This window comes from Eriocheir sinensis, chromosome 48, assembly GCF_024679095.1.
Source record: "Eriocheir sinensis breed Jianghai 21 chromosome 48, ASM2467909v1, whole genome shotgun sequence".
Taxonomy (NCBI): domain Eukaryota; kingdom Metazoa; phylum Arthropoda; class Malacostraca; order Decapoda; family Varunidae; genus Eriocheir; species Eriocheir sinensis.
In genome coordinates this window covers 6,976,597-7,001,404 of record NC_066556.1, presented here as the reverse complement: position 1 = coordinate 7,001,404, position 24,808 = coordinate 6,976,597, and the positions used below count along the sequence as shown (strand labels likewise).

At 45.1% G+C, this 24,808-nt stretch overlaps 1 protein-coding gene across 2 annotated transcripts in view; it reads right to left on the bottom strand.

Annotated features, from left to right (window-relative positions):
* Nucleotides 1-24,808, bottom strand: part of LOC126981527 (prolyl endopeptidase FAP-like) — a 112,285-nt gene that overhangs the window by 76,902 nt on the left and 10,575 nt on the right. Inside the window, exon 2 of one of the 2 annotated variants that reach the window (XM_050832714.1) lies at nt 23,581-23,926. In XM_050832714.1, the coding sequence (XP_050688671.1) occupies nt 23,581-23,721 (141 nt within the window). In that variant the 5' untranslated portion in view covers nt 23,722-23,926. Of the gene's footprint in view, nt 1-23,580; nt 24,237-24,808 lie in introns of those variants that run through there. The other variant, XM_050832715.1, reaches the window with a different exon arrangement.

Here is a 24,808-nt window from a genome sequence, read left to right as displayed (position 1 = left end):
TTGTCGCCTCGCTAAAATATAATCCTATCAGCGAACGAATGCTCAGACAGAGGCCATTGTTACTTGATATTTCCGTGTTGAAAAGAAACGGCAAGACACAACAGGGAAATATCTCTAAACCGATACAACGCCGGCGGTTATTGTGTCGTGTTGGCGAATGAAAGGAAATAATAGTGAGCCAGAAGCCACGTCAATGTCTCCATTCTATCTTCAGTTGGCCACAAACTAATACAAAAACTTTCGTTATGATGAGGGAGTGAGTCAGCGGTTGGTGTGTGAGGTTACCGAAAAAAAGGTAACAGGGTAATAGTGACTCAGGGGCCATGCCAGTCGCTCCATTAAATATTTAACTGCCCATTAATTGATATGAAGCAGCGGTTCCCAAACTGTGGAACGGGGGGGAAAGCGTAAGAAGAAATATGTAATGGCGAATTTTATATTAAAGTCTCATTAAAATTTCCAGCACGTCATTAACTGATATTACTTTCAAAGTAACGTATGCTGTCCGCTGCAGCGAGTTGGCTCTTCCTTAAGTAACTCCTCGAATCTTAGCGGCGGTGCGTGGACTCGCTCACGGCCTGGAAGGCGGCGGGTGGCCTAAAAAGTCTTGGAACCGCTGATACAAAGGGGGTCGATAATGTTTGATGGATAAGTCAGTGGTTGATGTGACGCTTCCGAATGAATAAAAAGAAAACCAAGCAAATCTGAAAGCCATGACAGCCCTTCCCTTATACATATCAAGTCCATTAACCAATACTAATGATGCTATTCATGTCTAGCGATACGGAAAGACAAGCAAATAATAAAAATAATGAAAAAAAAAAGTTCCCTGTCTCGAACGCTCAAGTTACCCCTAAAACAAATGCGGCCCCGATACACACGCAGTAAAACGTCCAACACCCATAAACTGGCCCTGAGACTGCGGCCACGACGGAATATTACCAAATTAAGAGGCGCCATAAAGCTTCATAGAGATCTTACGAGCCACGCCACCCAGTTATTATCCTCCACGACCGAGGGGAGAGACGGGAGTGAGGGGAGAGGAAGAGGGGAATAGTGAGGGGAAAGAAGGAGGGAGGAGGGAGACAGGGAGTGAGGGAGAAATAGTTGATGGTAAAATGGAAAGAAGGAAAGGAGAGAAGGGAACGAGGGGAGAGGAAGAGGGGAATAGTGAGGGGAAAGAAGGAGGGAGGAGGGAGACAGGGAGTGAGAGAGAAATAGTTGATGGTAAAATGGAAAGAAGGAAAGGAGAGAAGGGAGTGAGGGGAGAGGAAGAGGGAAACGGTGAGGGGAAAGGAGGAAGGGTGTCAGAGAAAATGCAGGACAAAGTGAGAGTTGAGGGGAAATGAGAGAGATTGAGAATGAGGAGAGGATGTGGGGGGGGGGGAGGAGAGAAAAGGGGGGAGTGATAATGAGGGGAAAGAGGGAGGAAAGGAGTCGGAGGAAATGAGGGCGACAGGAAGGGAGAGAGAGTTTAGGGGGAAATGGGAGGACGGGAAGGAGAGAGTGGGAGAATGAGTGAGGGAAGGAAAGAGGGAGGGAGGAATATGGGTGAAGGGGAACGAGGGAGGAAAGGAAGGAAATGGTGAGGGGAGAGAAGGAAGGAAGGAAGGAAGAGAACGAGAGAAGCGGAGACAGAGAGAGTTAACAAATTGAAGAAAAAAAAACAGAAGGTGGAAAGGAATGAAGGAGGAGGGAATGAGGAAAAATGGGATTGAGAGAGAATGGTGAGGAGGATGAAGAAGAACGACAAAGAATAAGAGTGAGACAATATAGGTGGAGAAAGTGAAGGAAAAAGTGAGTGAGGGAAATAAGGAAGGAAAATAACGAAGGGAAAGAGGATAAGGAAAAGAATAGGCAACAGTAAGGCGGGAGAAAGGGATTGACAGTGGAGGGAAGGGAAGGGAAAGATAAGGAAGGGAAGGGAAGGGAACGGAAGGGAAGGGAAGGGAGTGACAGTGGAGGAAAGGGAAGGGAAGGGAAAGATAGGGAAAAAAAGGGAAGGGAAGGGAAAGATAGGGAAAGAAAGGGAAGGGAAGGGAAGGGAGTGACAATGGAGAGACAGGAAGGAAAGGAAAGGAAAGGAAAGGAAAGGAAAGGAAAGGAAAGGAAAGGAAAGGAAAGGAAAGGGAAATGAAGGAAAGGGTGTGACAAGGGAGGGAAGGGAAGGGAAGGGAAGGGAGGGGAAGGGAAGGGAAGAAGTAGTGTGATCACGTGACAAGCAGAAAAAAATATAGAATGAAAACATAAATCACCACGAGATTAAGACGAGACTGAGACCGTGTGTGATGCGATTAGGTGACGAGGAGAACACACACACACACACACACACACACACACACACACACACACACACCTTATTTCTGACGCCAATGAAACAACCAAACGTACATCTGTGAACTTGAGCGGGGTTGGGAGAGGAGGGAAAAGAGAGGAGGGGGAAGAGGAGGGGAAAGGGGATGAGCGGAAGAAAGGGGAGAGGGGAGAGGGAAAGGAGGAAAGGGCGTAGGGAGGTAAGGAATCAGGGAGGAGAGAATCTGAAGGGAAGGGAAGGAATGACTGCCAATGACTATGCGCTTATGACCTTGAACACACACACACACACACACACACACACACACACACACACACACACACACACACACACACACACACACACACACACACACACACACACACACACACACACACACACACACACACACACACATTGTCATGCATGGGGCGTCGTACTCAGGTTCCCCCCAACAGGAATTCCCACCCACCGCCCCGCCGCTGCCCCGAGGATACGGCAAAACCATTAAAAGGTATACCCATCCTTTTCTTCCCCCTTCCTCTGAGCATCCCGGGGAGGTTAGGACGCGGATAAACCCACACATACGCCCCCTTCTTCCCCCCCTCCTCCTCTTATAGGTCGCTGTTCTTAGACGCGACCAGCTCTCACATCAGCTACTTCTAAAGGCCAAAACGGAGATCGGGTTCAAGTGAGTGATTTTTTTTGGTTCAGGGTACAGAAGTAGGGTCATAAAACTGCCCCTGGAAATGCACAAAACTCCTATGAAAGCCTTGTCAAATACGCGTAAGTGTGCATGGACGCCAAAATGTTCAACAATATCTCGCATCAACTCTTTACAAAGGCCCAAAAAGAGGTCAGTTGAGTTCTCTTGATTGTTTTGGGGGGTTGAAGGTACAGAAGGAGGGTCTAATTACCACCAGGGCCATTAAACTAACCCTGAAAAGACCAAAAAATCCTACGAAAGCCTTCTCAATAGTGTGTGCATGTATACCTAAATGTTTAAGTGTATGAACCTTAGCATCTTGTGAACGGGGAGATGGGAAACACCAAGGCAACCCAATGCAAACACTTCCTCCTCTTCTCCCTCCTGCGCATCGAAGAGTAGTTTGAAGCCCATGTTTGAAACTCTACTGTGTCCGTCGGTGTCCCTGGGCGAGAGGAAATACCTAACAAATCACATTCTACTCTGAAGGTTATGTTCATCGTGTACTCCAGCAGTTAAACCTCTCGTAAACTTAAGTAAACTCATCCCTGCCCCGTCCCACCCTCGTCACCAGTGCTTTTAAGATCGGTGAAGAGCGCCACTGTACCCACTGAACGGGGACTTTAACGGAGCGCCTTAACTTTCATAGACGTGTTCATCTTTCATCTCATCTGCCACGTCCTTCCCTCCTCGTCAGCGCACCCAGGCATGTAAAGAACAACACTACCCACAAAACGCGGACTACCTTCAACGGACCGCCTTTACTCTCAAACCCGGGTTCTCGAAATGATAAAACCATGTAACCTCCTACCCCGTATTTCCGTCCTCATCAACGCATCTTAACCCTATTCGATCCGACGTTTTCAAATTTTCTGCGTTTTTCTATATGACTGTTTTCTTCTACTAGAGTTAATAAGAAAAAAAGGTGTATCGTTTTGATCGAAGTTCCTGAGGGGAGGCCAGATTTGTCCCCCCTCGGAACGGATAGGGTTAAGCAAGTAAAGAACGCCACGTAGCTCCTGAAACCTTTGACGGAACATCTTTACCCTCGATAAGACCAAGTAACATCCACTTACCCTCTTCTACCCTCTTTATCAGCTCATCTTAGAAAAGCATACCTCCACTGCAGCTGCTGAGAAAGGACTGACTACGTTTAACTCTCAAGGTCGCGTTCACAAGCAGCTCAAACCCCCGTCAAGGCGTAACGAGACGACCCGGGGACCTCAGAGCGCCACACCTTCCGCGCAATGACCATTTCTCCCGTGACTTGCAGCTCCCGCCAGGCCTTGCGGGAAGTGGTGAACGGACGTGTTTGGGGAAGTCACTCCACACGCCTCACGCCATGACGATCAAAACGCCTCCACGACGCACCGGCACGTTTTTTTTACCTTGGTTTATTTGCCTTCACCCTTACTTACCACGCCTCGACTCCCCTACCATTTGCGATACACCTTTTTTATGTTTGTCTTTGGTTTGTTTGCCCTTGTGTTACTCACCACGCCTCAACCTATCCTCCGTTTGCGATACATCATTAGTTTGTTTGTCTTCAGCTTATTTGCCTTCGCCCTCACCTACCGTGCCTCTGCCCACCTGCCATTCTGCAATACACCCTTACCTGTCTTCGGCTTATACCTGACAAACACCTGGCTTATAATGGCACTCTTGTACTTCTTAACCTTCCGTCTTGTTCCCACATTCCCACTTTCGCTGTCTATCAAGCTCTCTTTAGCCCATCATCTATACATCTTGCCCCAAAATCCCCACATTCTTTCTCTCTCATGCCCTTCAAGTGCCCTTACGCCCATTATCTTCCATCTTGCCATCACATCTCCCGTCTCTCCAGCCCTTCAATATGCCCTTTACCCACGGCTGATTAGCTCGATAAAGTGACTGTTTGCCAAGGCTCCCGCGGGGTTGGGGCGGCCCGGTCACACCAACACACGCCCTGAACGGTAAAATGAACGGATGAGCCCAGAAGAGTCCACGTCCCTCAGTTAGCGGCTCCCAGACCCGTTAGGCGTGGGCATATGGAACACGAGGCTTTTTATACCCTCCCCTACCCCCCGACGACGCTACAGCACTCGCCCGGCCGTGCCCTTTGCTGCTAGAGGCGGGGCGAGGAGAGGCGAGGCGGGGCTGGGCTGAACCACGACCCGACGAGCCGCAAAAACTGACGCCAACACTCGCCGTTGTGCTCTTTACCGCGTCCACTTTCTCCATTGCGGACTCTCGCCGACCAGAGGCAATGCGGGTACTCGATCCATAATAAGAATGAAAGAAAAAGGTCTGAAAATAAAAGTACTAAAGGAAGAAGACCGAGCGAACAATAGATAAATACCAGACACACGGATAGAGATGTAGTACTGTAGGAAGATTAAGAAAACAACTGAAAACGCCTGAAACTCAAGTGAAGAAAAGAAAGGTCAGGAAAAGAGAGCACCAAAGGAAGAAGCTCAAGTAAACAATAGACAAACACCAGACACACACGGATGGAGATGTAGTACTGTAGGAAGATTAAGAAAACAATAGAAAAGCGCCAATAGCTCACACGTGGAGATTAAGAACAGAAGAAAAATGAAGAAAACAAGAGAAGACGCCGGTAACTCATACATAGAGAAAAAAAATAGAGTAACAGGAAGAAAACAATGGAAAATACTCAGTAAGTCACACGTAGAGATGCGTGCCGAGGGAACATCAATAAAAAAAGCTCCACTATCACGCACGAATAAGGAGGTAAGTGTGTGTTTATCCTTCAATTCGACCTTCTTCGCTTTAACTAGAATCTGCTATGTTAACTTCTCGTGAGGTAAGAAAACTCAATTCAAGCACAGAGATAAAACCAAAGACAAGCCTCTACAAAACGAAAACACCGTTCGCTTCGTTTTCCTTGTTCTAAACCTATTTATGATGTTTACTTCCTGGGAGGTAAGAAAACTCAAATCAAACAAAAACAAAACAAAAGACAAGCCTCTACAAAACGAAAACACCATATACACTTCGTTTTCCTTGTTCTAAGCCTCTATTTCAAAACTCAAAAGTAGTGTAGGAGCCAGCATTACACCTTTCCCTCAGGTATTCGCGCCTTCCCACGGACACGGTCACTCGGCTCACGGACGGACGGAGCGGCTGGGCGTTCCTTTGCCTGCCTCAAGGTGACGTTGTGGTCGCCGTCACGCCCCGGAACACAGGTAGATAGACAGGTAGGCAGACACACAGACACAGGTAGAGTCAGACACAGGTAAACACAGACAGAGACAAGTAGAAACAGACAGGTAGACAGGTAAGCACAGGTAGACAGACACAAGTAGAGGAGCACAGGTAGACAGAGAGGTAGACAAAGGTACGTACACACGGCCGCCTTGAGCAACACCCTAATCGTCCCCTTCCCCAAGACACGTGACAAAGGGCGATGGTTTAATTGTTTCAAGGTATAGACAAAGCAATGAGGAAGTGAGGCAGGTTTGGTACCAAGCAAACACAAACATGAACAAACACACACACACACACATATACAAGCATGCACACGCCCCTATCCCCCCCCACACACCCCCAAACCCCCTCCCACACACACACACAAGCACACGCACACATTGACACAGTTAGATAGATAGTTAGATAGATAGATATAGGAAGATAAGGAGATAGATAGCTAGATTGACTGACAGATAGAAAGAGAAATAAATAGCGACAGAGAAAGAGAAAATAAAAAAGTTACGAAAACCCAAAGACCTTCAACACACAAGATAACTACGTTGACACACACGTAAAAAAAGAAGAATAGAAACTGAACTTGAAAGAATAAAAATGAAAACTTGACACACATTGGCAGAAAATAAAACGTCGATATTAGAGAGAAAACAAGACAATTGTCAGAAATTTCGTGAAATGTAGGTCAGAGAAAAATAAGGAATAAATAAAAAAAAAAATTAAAATCAGAAACAGCTAGGAAGAAAAACTACAAAAGGCACAAAAAATGAAAACAAGTCTAGTTGTAGCTAAAAAAAGAAAGTGAAATATAATAAAAAATCGCGGCCAAAACACAAAAAATATCACCATTGAGAGACGTTAAAGCGAATTAGGAAAAAAAAACAGATTGACTAGGTACAACATTCTTCAGGTAAATCATACAAAAGGTACAACATTCTTCAGGTAAATCATACAAAAGGTACAACATTCTTCAGGTAAATCATACAAAAAGTACAACATTCTTCAGGTAAATCATACAAAAGGTAACTTAAAAAACGTACCAATAGTTACTGAAATTCCCAGAGGCCAGTTTTGTGGACCGGAATGACCGAATTGAGTGAAAGTGGAAAGTGAGAGTGAGGAAGAGGAGAGAGGAAGAGAGAAGACGAGGAGGAGGAAGGAAATGGAAAGAGAAATCAGAAATCGGAGAGATGAAGAGGATGAAGAAGGGAACGGGAAGATAAATCAGTAATGGGAGAGATGAAGGAAGGGAGAAAAAAATAACGAGATGAATGAAAGACAAAGGAGGTAATAATTGGGAGACTGAGATAAGAGGAAGAGATGATAGAAAGAGAAAAGACGAGGAGGAAGAAGGGAATGGAAGAGAAATCAGTAATGGGAGAGATGAAGGAAGGGAGAAAAACAGAACGAGATGAATGAAAGACGAAGGAGATAATAACTGGAAGATTAAGATAAGAGGGAGAGGAGATAGAAAGAGAGAAGACGAGGAGGAAGAAGGGAACGGGAAAGAGAAATCAGTAATGGGAGAGATGAAGGAAGGAGAAAAAAACAACGAAATGAATGAAAGACAAAGGAGATAACTGGAAGACTGAGATAAGAGTGAGGGAGAGAAGATAGAAAGAGAGAAGACGAGGAGGAGGAAGGGAACGGGAAGAGAAATCAGAAATGGGAGATGATGGAAGGGAGAAAAAAAAATATTGCAAGATGGATGAAAAACGAAGAATATAATAATTGGGAGAGTAAGATAAGAGGGAGAGGAGATAGAAAGAGAGAAGACGAGGAGGAGAAAGAAGGGAACGAGAAAAGAAATCAGAAATCGGAGAGGAAGGAACGGAATGAAACAAAAACAAAACGAGATGAATGAAAGACGAAGAAGATGATTGAGAGACTGAGATGAGACTGACGACAAAAAACGGACGAATGAATAAAGAAAACACGAGTAAATAAAAATAAAAAAACGAACAGAGGGAAGAAGAGAATAAGAAGAGAAGAAACTAAACTTGAAATGATAATAAAAAAGAAAACTTGACACGACTAGAAAGGAAACGCGTCGAAGTTAAAGAGAAAACAAGACAATTGGGATTATATCTATTTCTATTTTTATTTCATTTTATTTATTAGACATTTGGGAGGAATTTCATGGCGCGTAGGTCAGAAAAAAATCGAAATATATAAAAAGGAATAAGAAAATCAGAAACAACTTACAAAGAAGATAAAAAGAACGCGGAGGAGGAGGAGGCGGAGGAATCGAACGAGGAGGAGGAGGAGGAAGAGGAGGAGAACGAAATGGATGTAGAGGACGAAAAGGGCAAAAAGGACGAAGAGGACGAGGAGGAGGACGAAAAGGGGGAAAGAGGATGAAAGGGTGAAAAGGATAAAAAAAAAGAGGAGGACGAAGAGGACAAAACGATCGAGGTAAGAAGAGGGATATGATTATGGAGGTTAGTGGTCGGGGGGGGGAAGAAATTGGTCGAGGAGGAGGAGGAGTAGGAGGAGGAGGAGGTTGAGTGAAAGTGACTAAACCTGTTGATCTCAGTCCCTTCCTCTCATAGGTCATATAGCTTCCAGACAAGACCAGTTCCTTAGCCCCCATCATCCTCATCCTCTCTCCCTTCCACCCCCAACCACATCTACCTGTATCTCCCCTCCCTTCTTCCCCATCTACCTCACCTGAAGCCCCCCTGCCCCACTACCTCGTCCTCCCTCCCTTAACCCCAAAAAACCACACTTACCTAAACCACCTGCTCCCCATCCCTCTCCTTCTCTTCTTCCCCATCTACCTCATCTCCCTTTACCTGTAACTCACCTGTCTGCTACCCACCTACCACCTACTTATATACCACTTACCTTTACCACCTAACACACCTAAGACCTGGTTTGTTGTTTAGTGTATTGGTAGTCTTTCAAATATAGAATAAGTAAGATCATAAACAAAATAATAAAACAATAAAAATAATGATGATAAACCGAGAATATAGATTTTGTCCACCTAACTTCCACTTCTTGCTTATCAGTCTCCTCTCTTCCACTAACCACTTCCGCTTACTTCCACCTGCTCCCCCCTTCCACCTGTCACGTACCCCTTCCCACCTACCGTTCAAGTACTCAACCTGTCTTCCACCTTCCCCCACCTACAACCACCTGTCATCTTCTTCCACCTACCACTCACTTCCACAAACCACAGATTCACTTCCCACCTACCACTCAAATACCCAGCCTGTCTTCCACTTCCCCACCTATCACCCATCTGTTACCCACTTCCAGCTACCATACAATTCCACCTACCACTCTATACCCAACCTGTCATCCACCTATCTCCCCCCCACCCTTGAGCCCACCACCTACCCACCTTACCTGTCTCCCAAACCTGCAACCACTTTCACCACCACCTCATTACCGTCCCTTGCAACCACTCCCCCTCTCCCCCCCCACACACACTGGTTCTCGGTTCTCACACTCCCCAAGAATCAGCATCAGTAGTTCCCACCCCCAAGGTGCTCCCCCTCCACCCCTCCACCCCTACCGCTCCCCCCCTCCACTTGTAATTAATGGAGTACCAAGGTGATGGATTAATTACAGGTGTGAATTTCGTAATGGCACCCCACAAGACGTAATGGAGTAAGTGTAATTGATGGCGTGGCATACTATTACCAATGATGATGATGATGATATTGATAATGTTTTCGGCGGCCCTGTTGTTGTTGTTGTTGTTGTTGTTGTTGTTGTTGATGTCGATGTAGTAATTAGCGTGACACCGTTTGTTACGTGTTTAATTACTGTCAAGGCTATTACTGTTGTTGTTGTTTTTTGTTTGTTGTTGATGCGGATACTACTCCTGATGCTGCTGAACTCTACAACAACAACAACAACAACCACTGACGTAATGTGCGTGTTTTACCCAAAGAGAAAAAAAAGTATAAACAAGAAGAGATCAAACTCGACAATAATAACAACCACACTCAATCCAATGAAAAGAAAGGAACACACACGCACGCACGCACGCACGCACACACACACACACGCACGCACGCACGCACGCACACACACACACACACACACACACACACACACACACACACACACACACACACACACACACACACACACACACACACACACACACACACACACACACACACACACACACACGTTCGATTCCTCCGCCTCCTCCTCCTCCGCGTTCTTTTTATCTTGTGACCCAATCCTGACCGAGGTCGGACGAGGGTCATGGCGCTCCGAAAGGAGCAGCCCGGGGCCAGCCTGTTGGCCTCTCCCCTTCCCCTTCATCCCCGTCTCCCCTTTCATCAAGAAACCTTCTTCAAGAAACACTACTAAGCAAGCTATTTTTTGTGACACTAAGTGATATCATGGTGACAGTCTGACAGAGTGAGTGGAGTGCGTGTGTGGTGCCGGAAAGACACAGATCGCCGAGTCTGTCGCCGCCGCGACCTTCCATCAAGTCCCTGCCGACGCCCCGAGGTCTCCACCAGGCTCACCAGCCCGCCCATCCTGCTGTTGAAGTCTGGTCAGATGCAGTGCAGCGAAGGCTTCGTCACTCAGGTGGGGGCAATGTTCAGTCTGCTCAGGACCAGGCTGTTCAGTCTGTTCCCAGGAACAGCAGCGAGTCTGCACATCTGTCTCGCCACCTGTATTGGATTAGCACTTCACCGCTAAGCCCCTTTCTGAGTGACCGTCGATACCGCCTCTACCTGCTCCCAGGCCACCTGCTGCTACCTGACCCAGCATTTTTTGACCTGGGGATGACCTCGGATTAACACCTACTCGCCTTCCAGAAGAGGATTACCTTCCCGCCTCATCGCTCTACCACACCGCACTCCTCCACCTCCTCACCAGTCAAGTATCACCACAACGTTCCCTCCGTTAATGTAAATTACCTACCCCCACACCCCTTTCATATTGCATTTTTTTTATATAGTTACACTTTGTAATTTTAATATGTACATTTTCAGCCTGACGGCTGCCATCTGCGAAATAAACCGATTATTATTATTATTATTATTATTATTATCACACACACACACACACACACACACACACACACACACACACACACACACACACACACACACACACACAGGTGACGGAAACTCAATGCGATCATACCTGCGTTTTACATTTCAGGTTTTCTTTAATTACAACTTTCACTTTCTGCCAAATCATCTCGGAGTGACTCGTGGATATCACACCCGAGGACCGACCAATCAGAGGCCTGGATCTATAATGACTGGCCAATCACAAGGCTCCTTTTTCCCTCGGCTCGAAAGTGAATAAGAAAACTGAAACCAAATAAGTCGGGTCGTTGACTCTACACGCTCCGAGTTATAAGATACACAAAGATAAGGAGGTCAAGGATGCAACGGAAACAACGGAGGGAAAAAAAGAAAAGAATAAAAAAGATAACGGTATTGCTTCAAGTGCCAAAAAAAAAAGTCGTTGAGAGAAGGACTCGATGTAATATCACTTATAATTTATGTGATGATGATGTGTGTGTGTGTGTGTGTGTGTGTGTGTGTGTGTGTGTGTGTGTTCTCTCTCTCTCTCTCTCTCTCTCTCTCTCTCTCTCTCTCTCTCTCTCTCTCTCTCTCTCTCTCTCTCTCTCTCTCTCTCTCTCTCTCTCTCTCTCTCTCTCTCTTTAAAGAAATCAAAACTTCTTCTAAAAATTTTGAAGACTGCGTGAGTCACTCAATGGCTTGCTTTCCTTAAACAAAATTCGTGTCATTCGTTTTAACTTCACCTTTAAGAAATGTGCAAATCGTGACCATCACAAAAAAAAACTAATATAAAACAAACACACCGGAGAACCAAGACTCACCTCATCGTAACCTGCCTCATCACCTGCCTCACCTGGACGGCTGAGTCACAACAACAGGTGACTCCAGCTAATTACATTTGGGTCACTATTATCGATACATTGTTGCCAGATCCCACTCGCCTCCCACCCCTTACTCTCCCCCCCCGCCACTGACCCTTCCCCTTCCACCTCCCATACCCCCCTCCATTGACCCCGCCCCCTCCCCCCGCAGCGTTACTTCACCCCTGTCACCCCCCCCCCCAGCACACGAAGGCCAAGTGAATGGATGGAGACTAAGAGGAGAGGAAAAAGTTGCACTGGGACTTCGCATGATGAGTGGCGGGTTGGTTAATTTTGCTTCCCATTAATTAAACGCGCTTGATTCAATGATATAATGATGTGTTGTTGTGTTGTAGTTGGGAGGGTGGGGTGAGGGGACATTAGTAGTAGTAGCAGTAGCAGTAGTAGTAGTAGTAGTCGTAGTAGCAGTAGTAGTAGTCGTAGTCGTAGTAGTAGTAGTAGTAGTAGTAATTATCATCAACATCCACAAGATTAACAATAAAAAAAACACTGAACATGGTAACAGTACACACACACACTCACACAAACACACACAAACACACACACAAACAAGACACACACAACCCCCCCCCCTTTCCCTAACCCACACACACAATCTCCAACACACACACACACACACACACACACACACACACACCAACCCCCCACACACACAACCCTCCCGCCCCCCCCCCTCCTCCCTCCCTCCCCCACACACATTCCCACCTGTACAGCGCCCCGCAGCTCAACACTACCTGGAGGCGTTTCCCATTACATCACCTGAAGGTCACCTGGATGCCATGTCAACCTGGAACGAGAGTGAAAGCGACCCCGCCCCTCTCACCTAATATTTGTCAAAGCCGTAACAGGTTATCTCTTTGCCCTCCCTTCTCCCTCTTCCTCTCTCCCCCCTTTCTCTTGCCTTGTCTTCCTTTTTTTTTATGAGGGTAGAGCAATAAGAGGAGGTGGGTTAGAGGAGAGGAAAGACAGGAGGAGTGTAGAGTTGCTTGGTGTAGGTTCGTTTCTTGTAATTTCCTCCTCTCCTCCTTCTACTCCTCTCCTCCTTCTCCTTCCTTCACCTCCCCGTCTCTCTATGCATCTTCTTTATCTCCATCCATCTCCTTTATCACTATTCCTATTACCCTTTTGCCACTATTTCTTCTTCCTCCTTTTCCATCTCCACATTTGTTTCCTTTCCTCGTTGTCTCTCTCTCTCTCTCTCTCTCTCTCTCTCTCTCTCTCTCTCTCTCTCTCTCTCTCTCTCTCTCTCTCTCTCTCTCTCTCTCTCTCTCTCTTTATTTATTATTCCTCTCTCTCTCTCTTCCTCTCTCTCTTTTTACTCATTATTTTCTTCCTCTTTTTCCTCCTCCTCCTCCTCCTCCTCTCCTTCTGAATATAATTACCTTTGTTTCCATTTCCTCTTCATCCTCCTCTTTGTGTAGCTCATTTCCCTTTTTCCTTCTCCCTCTCTGTGATATCTATTGTCTTATCTTCTCTCCATCTTTTCTGTCACAATTACTTACACCTTCTTTGCTTCTTCTAATTAACTTCCTCCTCTCCAACCTTCTTTCATATAACTAGTAATAGATTTTGCTTTTCTCTATTTTCTTTCCGTTAACCTCATTTTATTTTTCTATTTTCTCTATTTTCTTACTTTTAACTCAATTTTACTTTTCTTTCTATTTTCTTTCTTTTAACCCCATTTTTCTTTTCTATCTATTTTCTTTCTTTTAACCCCATTATACTTTTCTCTCCATTTTCTTTCTTTTATCTAACTCCATTTTACTTTTCTCTATTTTCTTTCTTTTAACTAGATTTTGTTTTTCTCAATATTTACTCTCATTTAACTCCATTTTGCTTCTCTTGATATTTCCTTTCATCCAACCAACCCTTTGCTTTTCTCAATATCATCTCTCATCTAACTGCATTGCTCTTCTCAATATTATCTTTCCTCTAACTACATTTTGCTTTTCCCAATATATTCTTCGTTTTTTCTTCTTTTCCGGGTTCGTATTCCCATTCTCCTCTTTCCCTACAACACCATTTCGCGCCCTTCACTTTCCCCTTTCCCCTCCAGCAATCATCTTCCCACACTCCTTCACAAATCATCTTTACCAAATGACAAATGACGGTTTCCTCCAGTCGCATTTTTCTTGCTTTCTCACCTCGTTAAGTTTTATTGCGTTATTATTTCAGCTCCCTCAGCCTAGAACTGGCGACGAGGATTCCCAGCATATTATTCATCCCGCCTCAACTCATTTCCTCATCATACAAGGTCACTTCATCGCTTATTACCATCTATTAAGACTTATTAAGGATTAAGCACTAAATGTTAGCCTATCCTCCTGTTTCCACCCTCACGTGATGATGTGTTAAATTTAATACGACTTAATTTACTTAACAGATCACACGTTCGATGCATTCCTTTTATAGTTATTTATGAAGAGAGTATCAAGACACCTCTTCACCTGAAATTGACCTCTCTTTTGGCCTCTCATATTTTCATGCTGTTGTTAGAAGGGGTCTACCTTTTTTTCTTTTCGCCCTTGAGTTCTCTCCCTTGCTGTAAAAAAGAAAAAAATCACAGCTAATTGTCAATATATCATCAAAAGGACACTTGATTATGTATACCACTGCAAGACTTCTTTACCAATATGCAGTGTAAGACAAATGTTCCTTATTGGGGTACAGAATGGATGGATTTAAAATGCTTTGGTTTCCCATTCGCGGCTTGGTTTTCTTCGTCTCCCCCGCACTCCATTTTCGATTCCCGTTGCAGCGATGACTAATAAAGATTTCAGCGTTACGAAGACGGTATGATGTTCGTCTCTTACCTTTCCTCTTCTCTCTCCCTCTTCCTCCTATTTCTTTACCCCTTCCACCCCTCTCTCTCTTTTCTTCATCTCAAGCCGCCTCCTTTATCATAATTCTTATCAGTCTATTTGCCACTATTTCTTCTTTTTCCATTTCCATCTCCACAAGAAAATTCTCACACAAAAATATTCCACGGTAAAAGTCTAAAATCTGAACGAGCTCTCAAATAGGAAACTGAATGAAAATACCTGTTAACAACGCGTCTAATGGCCTAAATCATCTCGCTAATTCTCTCGCTCTCCCTGACGTTCCAACTCTGAACATTCTCCATTAACTGAACGTGAACAACCCAAACATTCCACTCACGAGAGAAACAAACCAAAAAAATATTACTCAACCGCTGACATTCCGTTACTTGTGATTTATTATTTTTTTTTATGTGTGAAAATAAATAAGTTTGATGACGTCATAAGTGAGCACCTGAGTGAGTTAAGACCAGGTGTGTGTGTGTGTGTGTGTGTGTGTGTGTGTGTGTGTGTGTGTGTGTGTGTGTAATGGGGGGGGAAGGCAGGGGTCAGGGACAGCGTAAGGAGTGAAAATTATATCGTGTGGTGAAAATAATGCCCGGGAGAGTGCGTGAATGTTGCTCTTGACATTGCTGAAAGTTTCTCACGATCATTTCTCATCCGTTTTCTGTCTTTCTCTCTTTTCGTCCTTTTCTTCACTTTCTCTCTTCCTCCTTTGCGGGTTTTTTTTTTCTTCACTTTTACCGATAGAAAATATTAGTCATTGGAGAGAGTCAGTGGAATGCTTGTAATATATTTTAACATTTCACTATTCATTATTTGTTTTATCACGAAGCTAATTTACTTTGCTTTCTTTCTGTATTAAATTATCTCACGTAACTTAACTCTTCTTGATTTATTGGTACGTTTACTTTTCTCACTAATTATTTCTAGGAGACATTTTTTTATACGAAAGAAGAGATTAATACAACATCTAACATCCTTTTAACTAAGCATAGACAAAAATTGAAAAAAAAACATACTACCAAAGTCAAACTAACCTCACTGGACCCATATTGTGCTGCATCCTCTATATAATGAAGGGAAAGTGTAGCGTTTCTAGCACAATGTCACTGACTTTCAACTGGCGGCTCCCCTGCATTGTCGGGAATGTTTCAGCCTTTGGTAATGGCCGGGGCCAGAACACTAAACGGCGGGGTGCTGATGAGCTTCCCTTCCCTAATTCTGGTGATTTTCGAGTCTAATGGCCAGTTCGACACTCCAACACCGGGTCATTGTAAGCGCCCAAACCAAACTATATTCTCCACAGTGATCCGTTATTTCTACTCAACACCAGATACTAATAAAGCGATTTCCTGTGCGGTTTCCTATAATTTCCTTCCCCTTTTTATGTCAACGCCAAACACTGGGGCTACAAGGAGTTTTGGTCGTGTTTCGTGTTTGGTTTGGGAGCTTACAAACGTAGTGTAATGGACTGTAGAACTGGCCCTAAAGCGTAACATGAAACTGGACAAGCGGAAGGAAGAGAAAATGGTGAAAGTTTCCTCAGAATTATAAATACGGGAGAATCAGACGGAGAGGAAACGGAGAGAGACAAACAACAGGCGGCCCATCACTGCAGCGAACATAATTACGTGAGGATTCGAATAGGAAGATACACATGATATTTGATGCTTAATAATCCTTAAAAAGTCTTAATAGAAGCTAATAAGAGAGGAAGCGACCTTGTGCATATCCCTGCATGTTTAAATAAAAAAGACAAAGAGGAATTAATTGACAGAGGAGGAAATGAAGGAAAACTGAGACGGAGAGAAGACGGAGAGACAAACTGAATAAAACGGAGAGAAACTAAGCGACGGAGGAGGAAATGGAGGAAAAAATAAACGGGGAGAAGACGGAGAGACAACAGAGGAGGAAATGGAGGAAAAATGAGACGGAGGGAAGACGGAGAGACAACAGAGGAGGAAATGGAGGAAAAATGAGACGCGGAGGAAACGGGGAGACAAACACAATAAGAAAGAGAGAAACTAAATGACAGAGGAGGAAATGGAGGAAAAGTACAGGAAGAGAAAGTACCGAGGAATGACTGGCGGGGAAGGAGAACGCCGGAGAGTATATAGGGAGAAAATGTGTTTACCTGGGAAGATAATTACGGGCAGGTAAACACACACACACACACACACACACACACACCGCCTGGAGCTATGGGCCGGAAGTGGTTAGCTGGGGACCCACAAAACGGCGTCAGGAAGTGTTAATTAGGTGACGATTCGCTAAAAGGGACCCAGACGAAAAAAAAGGGAAAAAAAAAGAAAATAAGAAATGTGCGTCATGTTCTGTCTCGGTATCCTAATCACTACGCGCTGCTGTCACTTCCTACTCACGCGTCCTTGTAAAAAATTCTTGAGTCTTCCCCGTTAGGCCTCGTGACTTTAAAAACCCCAAAACACTCGCCACTTCCTTCCATTCACCTCCTTCCTGTTTTTCCTTTCCTCCCTCCTCCTATACCCAAGTAAGGTAACCCCCAAACCTAATAAGATTTAACTTTACTATACCTTACCTGGTCTAACGTATAATTTCACCTAACCAAACATAATTTCACCTTTTCTCAGCTCAACTAACCTTATCTATCCAAATCTAATCAAGCTAACCAAACTATACGTAATCCTATCTTACCTAATAATCTACTTTCTTTCCTTATTTTTCCTTCACCAGTTCTTTTCTTTTTATTCCTCTTGTCGTTTCTTCTGTTCTTCCCCCTCCCAACCACACTAGCCAAACTGTATGTAATATAACTTAACCTAACAATCTAAACTCACTAAACCTAACCCAAGCAAACTGTATCTAATCATATCTAACCTAACAACCTAAACCAACCTAAATCAACCGAACCAAACCTCACAACCTAACCTAAGCTAACCCATACACCAGCACCTCAAGCCCCTCTCACGACCTTCCTTTCCTCTCACCTAACCTAATATAACCTACATCAGTACTTCAAGCCCCTCTCACGACCTTCCTTTCCTCTCACCTAACCTAACCTAACCTACATCAGTACTTCAGGCCCCTCTCACGACCTTCCTTTCCTCTCACCTAACCTAACATAACCTACATCAGTACTTCAAGCCCCTCTCACGACCTTCCTTTCCTCTCACCTAACCTAACCTAACCTACATCAGTACTTCAAGCCCCTCTCACGACCTTCCTTTCCTCTCACCTAACCTAACCTAACCTACATCAGTACTTCAAGCCCCTCTCACGACCTTCCTTTCCTCTCACCTAACCTAACATAACCTGCACTGATACCTCAAACCCCCCTCACGTCCTTCCTTCCCTCCCTCTCTTCCTGCCCACAACCACCCCTGACCCAGTGACCCCCTGCACCCACAGCCTCTCCGACCTCTAAAAAATTGCCCCCGCCCCTACTTCCTCCCGTAACGGTGTCGAGTGTCGAGTTCAGTCTTACTTTCACGTCCTCTTGAGTACGAGTATGATGAGCGGTTAGGAGAAGGGAATGAATGGGATGGGAGGGAAGGGAAGGGCTGAGCTGTGGTGTAAAAGGAAGGGAAGGCAGGGGATGAGATGTGATGTGATGGGAACGGAAGGGAAGGGAAGAGAGGAAGGAAAACGAAAGGAAAGGAAAAAATTAAAAGAAGGAAAGGAAAGGAGAAAAAAGAAAAGGGAATATAAGGAAAGAAACGGTATGGGATGGAAGGAAGAAGTAAATGAAGAAAGGAAAAGAGGAGAGGAACACAAACAAAGTAATTGGTGAAAGAAAGGAAAGGAAAGGAAAAAAGTAGGAAAGAGAAAGTTATTAAACAAGGAGAGGAAAGGAAAATAGACAGGATATTAAAAAAAATTAAAAGGAAGGAAAGGAAAGCAAGAAACGAATAGGAAATAATAAGAAGAGGAGACACAAGAAGGATCATGAAGTTAGCGAGGTAAAGATGAGACAAAGAGGAGCCAAATAAAACTTATGAGAGGCGAGAGAGGGGAGAGAATACAAAGGAAGGGAAGGCAAGAGAACGGAAGGGGAGAGAAGGAAAGGGAAGGGAAGGGAGGGCAAGGGAGGGGAAGGGAAGGAGGAGAAAAGGAAGGGAAGGAGAGGGTAAGGAAGAAAAGGGGAGGGAAAAGAGAGAAGGGGAGGGAAGAAAAGGAAAGGGATGGGAAGGGAAGGGGAGGGAAGAATAGGGAGAGAGAAAAAAAAGGGAAGAAAGAAGAGAGGAAGGAAGACGAGGGAAGGGAAGGGAAGGGAAAGGAAGGGGAGGGAAGAATAGGGAGAGAGAAAAAAAAGGGAGGGAAGAAGAGGGGAAGAAAAAAGAGGGAAGGGAAGGGAAGAGAAGGGAAGGGAAGGGAATGGAATGGAGGGGAGGGGAGGGGAGGGAAGGGGAGGGGAGGGGAGGAGAGGGGAAGGGACGGGAAGGGACGGGAATGGAAGGGAAGGGAAGGGAGGGAAGGGAAGGGAAGGGAGGGAAGGGAATGGAATGGAGGGGAAGGGAAGGGAAGGGAGGGGAAGGGAAATGGAGAGGAAGGGCGGCCGCTCGTCCCTGAGTCCCGCAACAGATGGTCACGATTACTGGGCCGTGAGGAGGCAAAAATTAACCTGTATTAGCCAGGTGAGCCGGAGCGGGACCGTGAACACCTGGAGGGACCGGACACCTGCCCCCCCTGCCCCCCTTCACCCCTTTGCATCCCCTCTCTCTCACTCTCACTTTCTCTCCCCTTTCCCCTCACTTCCTTCACCTGCAAGCACCTCTTATCTCTCTAGTATATTTTAGGGTCTGTGTTGTCTGAATAGTTATGTAAGTTTATGTAAATCTCTTTAAAAAATAAATATTCACATCCCCTTTCCATAATCTCTTCTTTCCCCTCCCCCCTTTTTAAACATCCCCCGACACCTCTTTCAAACACCTTTTTTCCCCCTTTTCTCCCTTCTTTAAACGTCCCTTCACTCTTTGTCTTTCCTAATGTTCCTTCAACCCCTTCTTCAATTTCAAACACGGCCCATTACAACCCCTTATCATCTAAATACCCCCTCACACCTTATTTTCTATGCACCTTTAACTCCTTTTTCCCTCTTCAAGTCGCTTCCAACAACCCTCTTCTCCCCTTACATCCTATTTCTAAGCATCTTTTCCTTATTTTCCCTATTACAAAACGCCACCTTCACCTCTCCTCTTCTCTCACCCCGCCACGCCCACATCCCTCTCATTATCTCTTTTCTCCTTCCGTCATTCTCCTCGTCATTAGTGTGAAAGGAAAATGTTTGCGAAATGATTGTCTTAATGAAACAGATCCTTCACACACTTCTATCTTCTCTCCCTTCCTTTTTTTCCTCTTCCGTATTTCTCCCCCTCATTAACGTGAAAGGTGATGCCGAGGTAAGGTTTGTCTTCACGGAACTGCCCCAACGCATCTTCTTCCTTTCTTCCTTCTTTCTCTCTTACGTCATTCTCCTCCTCAGTAAGGTGACGAAGTGTTGTTTGTCTCTATGAAACGGTCTCTACACAAACGCCTCATCCTTCTTCTTAACTTTTCCCTTCCGTCTTTCTCCTCCTCAATAACGTGAAGAGCAATGCACACCTTCTTCTTCTTCTTCTTCGTCTTCGTCTTCGTGTTCTTCTTCTTCTTCTTCCTTTCTCTCTTCCGTCTTTCCCCTCCTCAGTAACGTCAAGGATGATGCTGAGGAAATATTTGTCATTATGAAACTCTCCACGCACCTTCTTCTTCCTTGCTCCCTTCCGTCTTTCTCCTCAGTAACGTGAAAGGTGATGTTGTTTGGGAAATGTTTGCCTTCATGAAACGCGAGTGACTAGCGGGAGTTCCGAGGAGCGATGTGTGACGTGTGGTGTTGACAAAACGGCGGCCGGGCGGAACAGAAAGTGGTGGCACGGTTCGTCGAGTCAGTAAGTCAATCAGACAGTGAGTGGGTAGATGATTTAGTTAGTTCGGGAGGCATTCTGTAGGTCAGCTAATTAGTCAGGTAGGTAGTCAGGTAGGTAGGTAGTCAGGTAGGTAGTCAGGCAGGTAGGTAGTCAGGTAGGTAGTCAGGTAAGTAGTCAGGTAAGTAGTCAGGTAAGTAGTCAGGTAGGTAGTCAGGTAGGTAGTCAGGTAGGTAGTCAGGTAGGTAGTCAGGTAAGTAGTCAGGTAAGTAGTCAGGTAAGTAGTCAGGTAAGTAGTCAGGTAAGTAGTCAGGTAGGTAGTCAGGTAGGTAGTCAGGCAGGTAGGTCAGTTGGGTATTCGGTAGATCAGTTACTTGGTCAGTTAGTCGGTCAGTCAGGTAATCAGTAGGTGAGTTAGATAGATAGATAGTCAGTCAGTCAGTCAGTCAGTCAGTCAGACGGAACAAAGAGATGAAATGGTAAGTCGAGCAATCAAGGAAGTTAGTCAATCACTCACTCGAGCATAAGTTAGCAAATGCAATGCTTTCCCTCAAATACCAATCACCACCACCTTCGCCACCACCGTCCACTGCCTCTTCTTCCAAACAAACGTGAATATAAAGGAACACCAAAGATTAACAACACAAGGTAAAAAAGAATCAACTCTTTGCCCTTATAATCCCTTTACACTTTAATGTCAATAAAAAAAACATGAAAGAAAACTAAAAAATAAAAACAAGAAAATATTAACTCCATTTCCTTCCCTTTTCTCCTTTCCCCTTTCATCCCCTTCTCCCCCCACTCTCCCCCATTCCTCCCCTCTCAAGCAATCACAAGACACTCGAACCTTTCACCTTTCATATTTCCCTTCCCCTTCTCTTCCCTTCACCTCCCCACCCACCCCCCATGACCCCTCCCATAACCCCTGCTGCTCTGACCTCGCTCCACCTAAAAAAAGACCTTTGTAAGTTAGCTTTCAAAGGGTCAGAATATCTCAAGTTTCCCTCACTCATAAAAACCAGACACGAAGAAGGGAAAGTAAGAGAGGAGAGGAGGAAAGTTCTCGCGCACAGGAGGAGGAGGAGGAGGTATTGAGATGAAGAAATGAAGGGCAAGGGAAAGGTGGATGACGAGGGTAGAAGGAGAGAAAGGTGAGAGTGAAAGAAGGAAGAGGTCATGAGAGAGAGGAAGAGACGCTAAAGAAAACTGAAAGAAGGGAAAGGAATGAGGAAAAGAAGAAAAGGAATAGAAAAGAGAAATGGAGAAAAGGGGGACTGGGAGGAAGGAAAAAAAAAGGACGCTAAAGATGACTGAAAGAAACGAATGGAATGAGAAAAAGAAGAAAAGGAATAGAAAAGGGAAATGAAGAGAAACGGGGACTGGGAGGAAGGAAAAAAGAGGCAAAAAAGAGAGAGAGAGGAGCGAATGAAGGAAATGAAAGAAGAATGGGAAGCAAAAAAAAATGTTATTAAGAAAAGGTTACAAGAGGGATATGAGGAATTAGTAAAGAGGAAGTGAATCATCAAAAATAAATTGAGGAAAAGAGTGAAGGCGAGTGGAAAAAGTGTAAATAAAGAGAAGTGAGGCAGAACGGAGAAAAAAAAGAAAAAAAGAAAAGAAAAAAGGAAGGAACGGAAAGTTAAGAAATCAAATAATAATAATAATGATAATAATAATAATAATAATAATAATGATAATAATAATAATAATAATAATAGTAATAATAATAATAATAATGATAATAATAATGATAATAATAATAACGGTAACAACGCGGAAAAGAGTCTATATTACCTTGATATTTCCACGCATACGATATTTAACGGTAAAGAAAAACTCCGCTTCCTATTTCTTGTTTTTTTTTCAATTAAGAAACAAAAACTTGAATATCCTACGCAAGAGCACACACACGCACGCACGGACGCACGCCCAGGCCCACGCCCACGCCCCCCCCCCCCCACACACACACACCTGCCTTACCTGCTGGTCTCTGCCCCCATCGATCCCTTAACTGACACTCACCTGTGGGAGAAAGAAAGATGATAATAATAATAATAATAATAATAATAATAATAGACGGGTACACTTAAGAGGAACGGGAAGTACCAAAGGAAATGAAAATGGAAGAAAACGAAGAAAAAAACACAGGTAAGAACAAAAGAAGAAGGAAGAAAGAAAGGAAAATAAAAGACGGAAGAAAGTAATAGAGGAAAGAACACTGAACTCACTCTCACTCTCTCTCTCTCTCTCTCTCTCTCTCTTACTACACACACAAAGACTGCACAAAAATAATTATGTTCCCGCGTCGGTTGCTATATACCGACGCGGGTGCCAAGGAGGAGGAGGAGGAGGAGTAGGAGGAGGGGGAGGAGTAGGAGGAGGAGGAAAAAGAGTACGTGGTCATCTCCGTCCCTTTCCTCCTCCCCTCCACCTCTAACTCTTCCTCTCTTCGCTTGGCAACAACTTATGGGCACGAATTTATTTTCTGAACATGAAAGGGAACGAAAGGGACGCTAAAATATATACGTAAAGATAAAAGTCCGCTAAAACGTCTAAATAATCTAATATATATACGTAGAGAGAGAGAGAGAGAGAGAGAGAGAGAGAGAGAGAGAAAGGGGGGGCATCATTTAAAGGTGCAAATTTGGTTACATAAGCATCGTTAAGTCATCATAAACAAACACTACATGAAAACTACTACTACTACTACTACTACAATTACTTCTACTACTACTACTACTGCTACTACTACTTCTACTATTACTACCACCACTACCCACCATGGACTCCCCTGTCGCGGAAGCATTTAGGGAGGCGGGGTTCGAGGAAGTGACGGAGGAAGGCCCGCTGTTGGCTCCTCGCTCCCCGTCCAAGTTCCCGTAGGAGGTGAGGGCAGACAGACGCTTGCCGATGCTGGCCATGGCGCCCCCTCCCTGCGACAGGTGTGGCGGGCTTCCCAGTAACACCTGCGGTCTCCACTCGATCAACCTCTCACCGCCGACGAATGAAAACGAGCTTGAGATAAAAGTTTTCCGTGTTTGTTGAGTTTCTTTTGTGTTTTCCAATAGTAATCAGTTTCTTTGTTTCGTTTAAGGGTTCACAGAGTTCACGGGTACACTTTAGATCCTAGAAACAGAGTACGAAAGCTGAATTATCGCCGTATATTCACCACAAATCCCAAGTTTCCACACTCAAACACAGACACGAGCGCGCGGTGTCACTCAGCTGTCCGACATTGGCACGCTTTTCCGAGTTCAAACGGGTCATTTAGTTTACATCAGACACTAGTGGTGGCGACGCGGAGCGATGCTACTCTTATGAACGACACACAGGTGGGAGAGGAGCAGAGAAAGAGAGGTAGAGCAGGGTATGCTTTGCCGCTTTGCCTCAGAACCACGCCAGAACATGCACCCGCGCGCAGGCCACACGACCACGCACCTCGCTGACAGAACCCGGAGTGGAGAGCGCCCTGCAACCCCGCCCCGACCCGCCCCACCACCACCACCACCAGCCCACACCTCTGATGCATGTGTGTGTGCGTGTGTGTGTGTGTGTGTGTACCGCTACCCAACCACCCGTACACACACACACACACACACACACACACACACACACACACACACACACACACACTCACGCAAACACACACACGGGCTCACACACAAGGTATCATACAAGGGGAGTCTCTTCTATCCTCCTCTGTTTTACTCCCCTCTGAAGCCGCGTACGTGGAAGAGGAAGAGGGGAGAGGGGAGAGTGACCGTAGGCAACCCTCATGACCCCTCATCTCCCCTTCTCTCCCCTTCCCCTTCCTGTCCCCTCCCACACTTCTCATCCCCCCCCATTCGTCTCTTTCCCTTCCCCTTCCCTTTCCTTCCTCTTCCCCTCACCTACCACTCTCTTCTTCTCATCCCCTTCGTCTTTCCTTTCCTTCCCCTTCTTCTTCCCCTCACGTACCGTTTTCTCTCATCCCCCTTCGTCTTTCCATTCCTTCCCCTTTCATTTTCT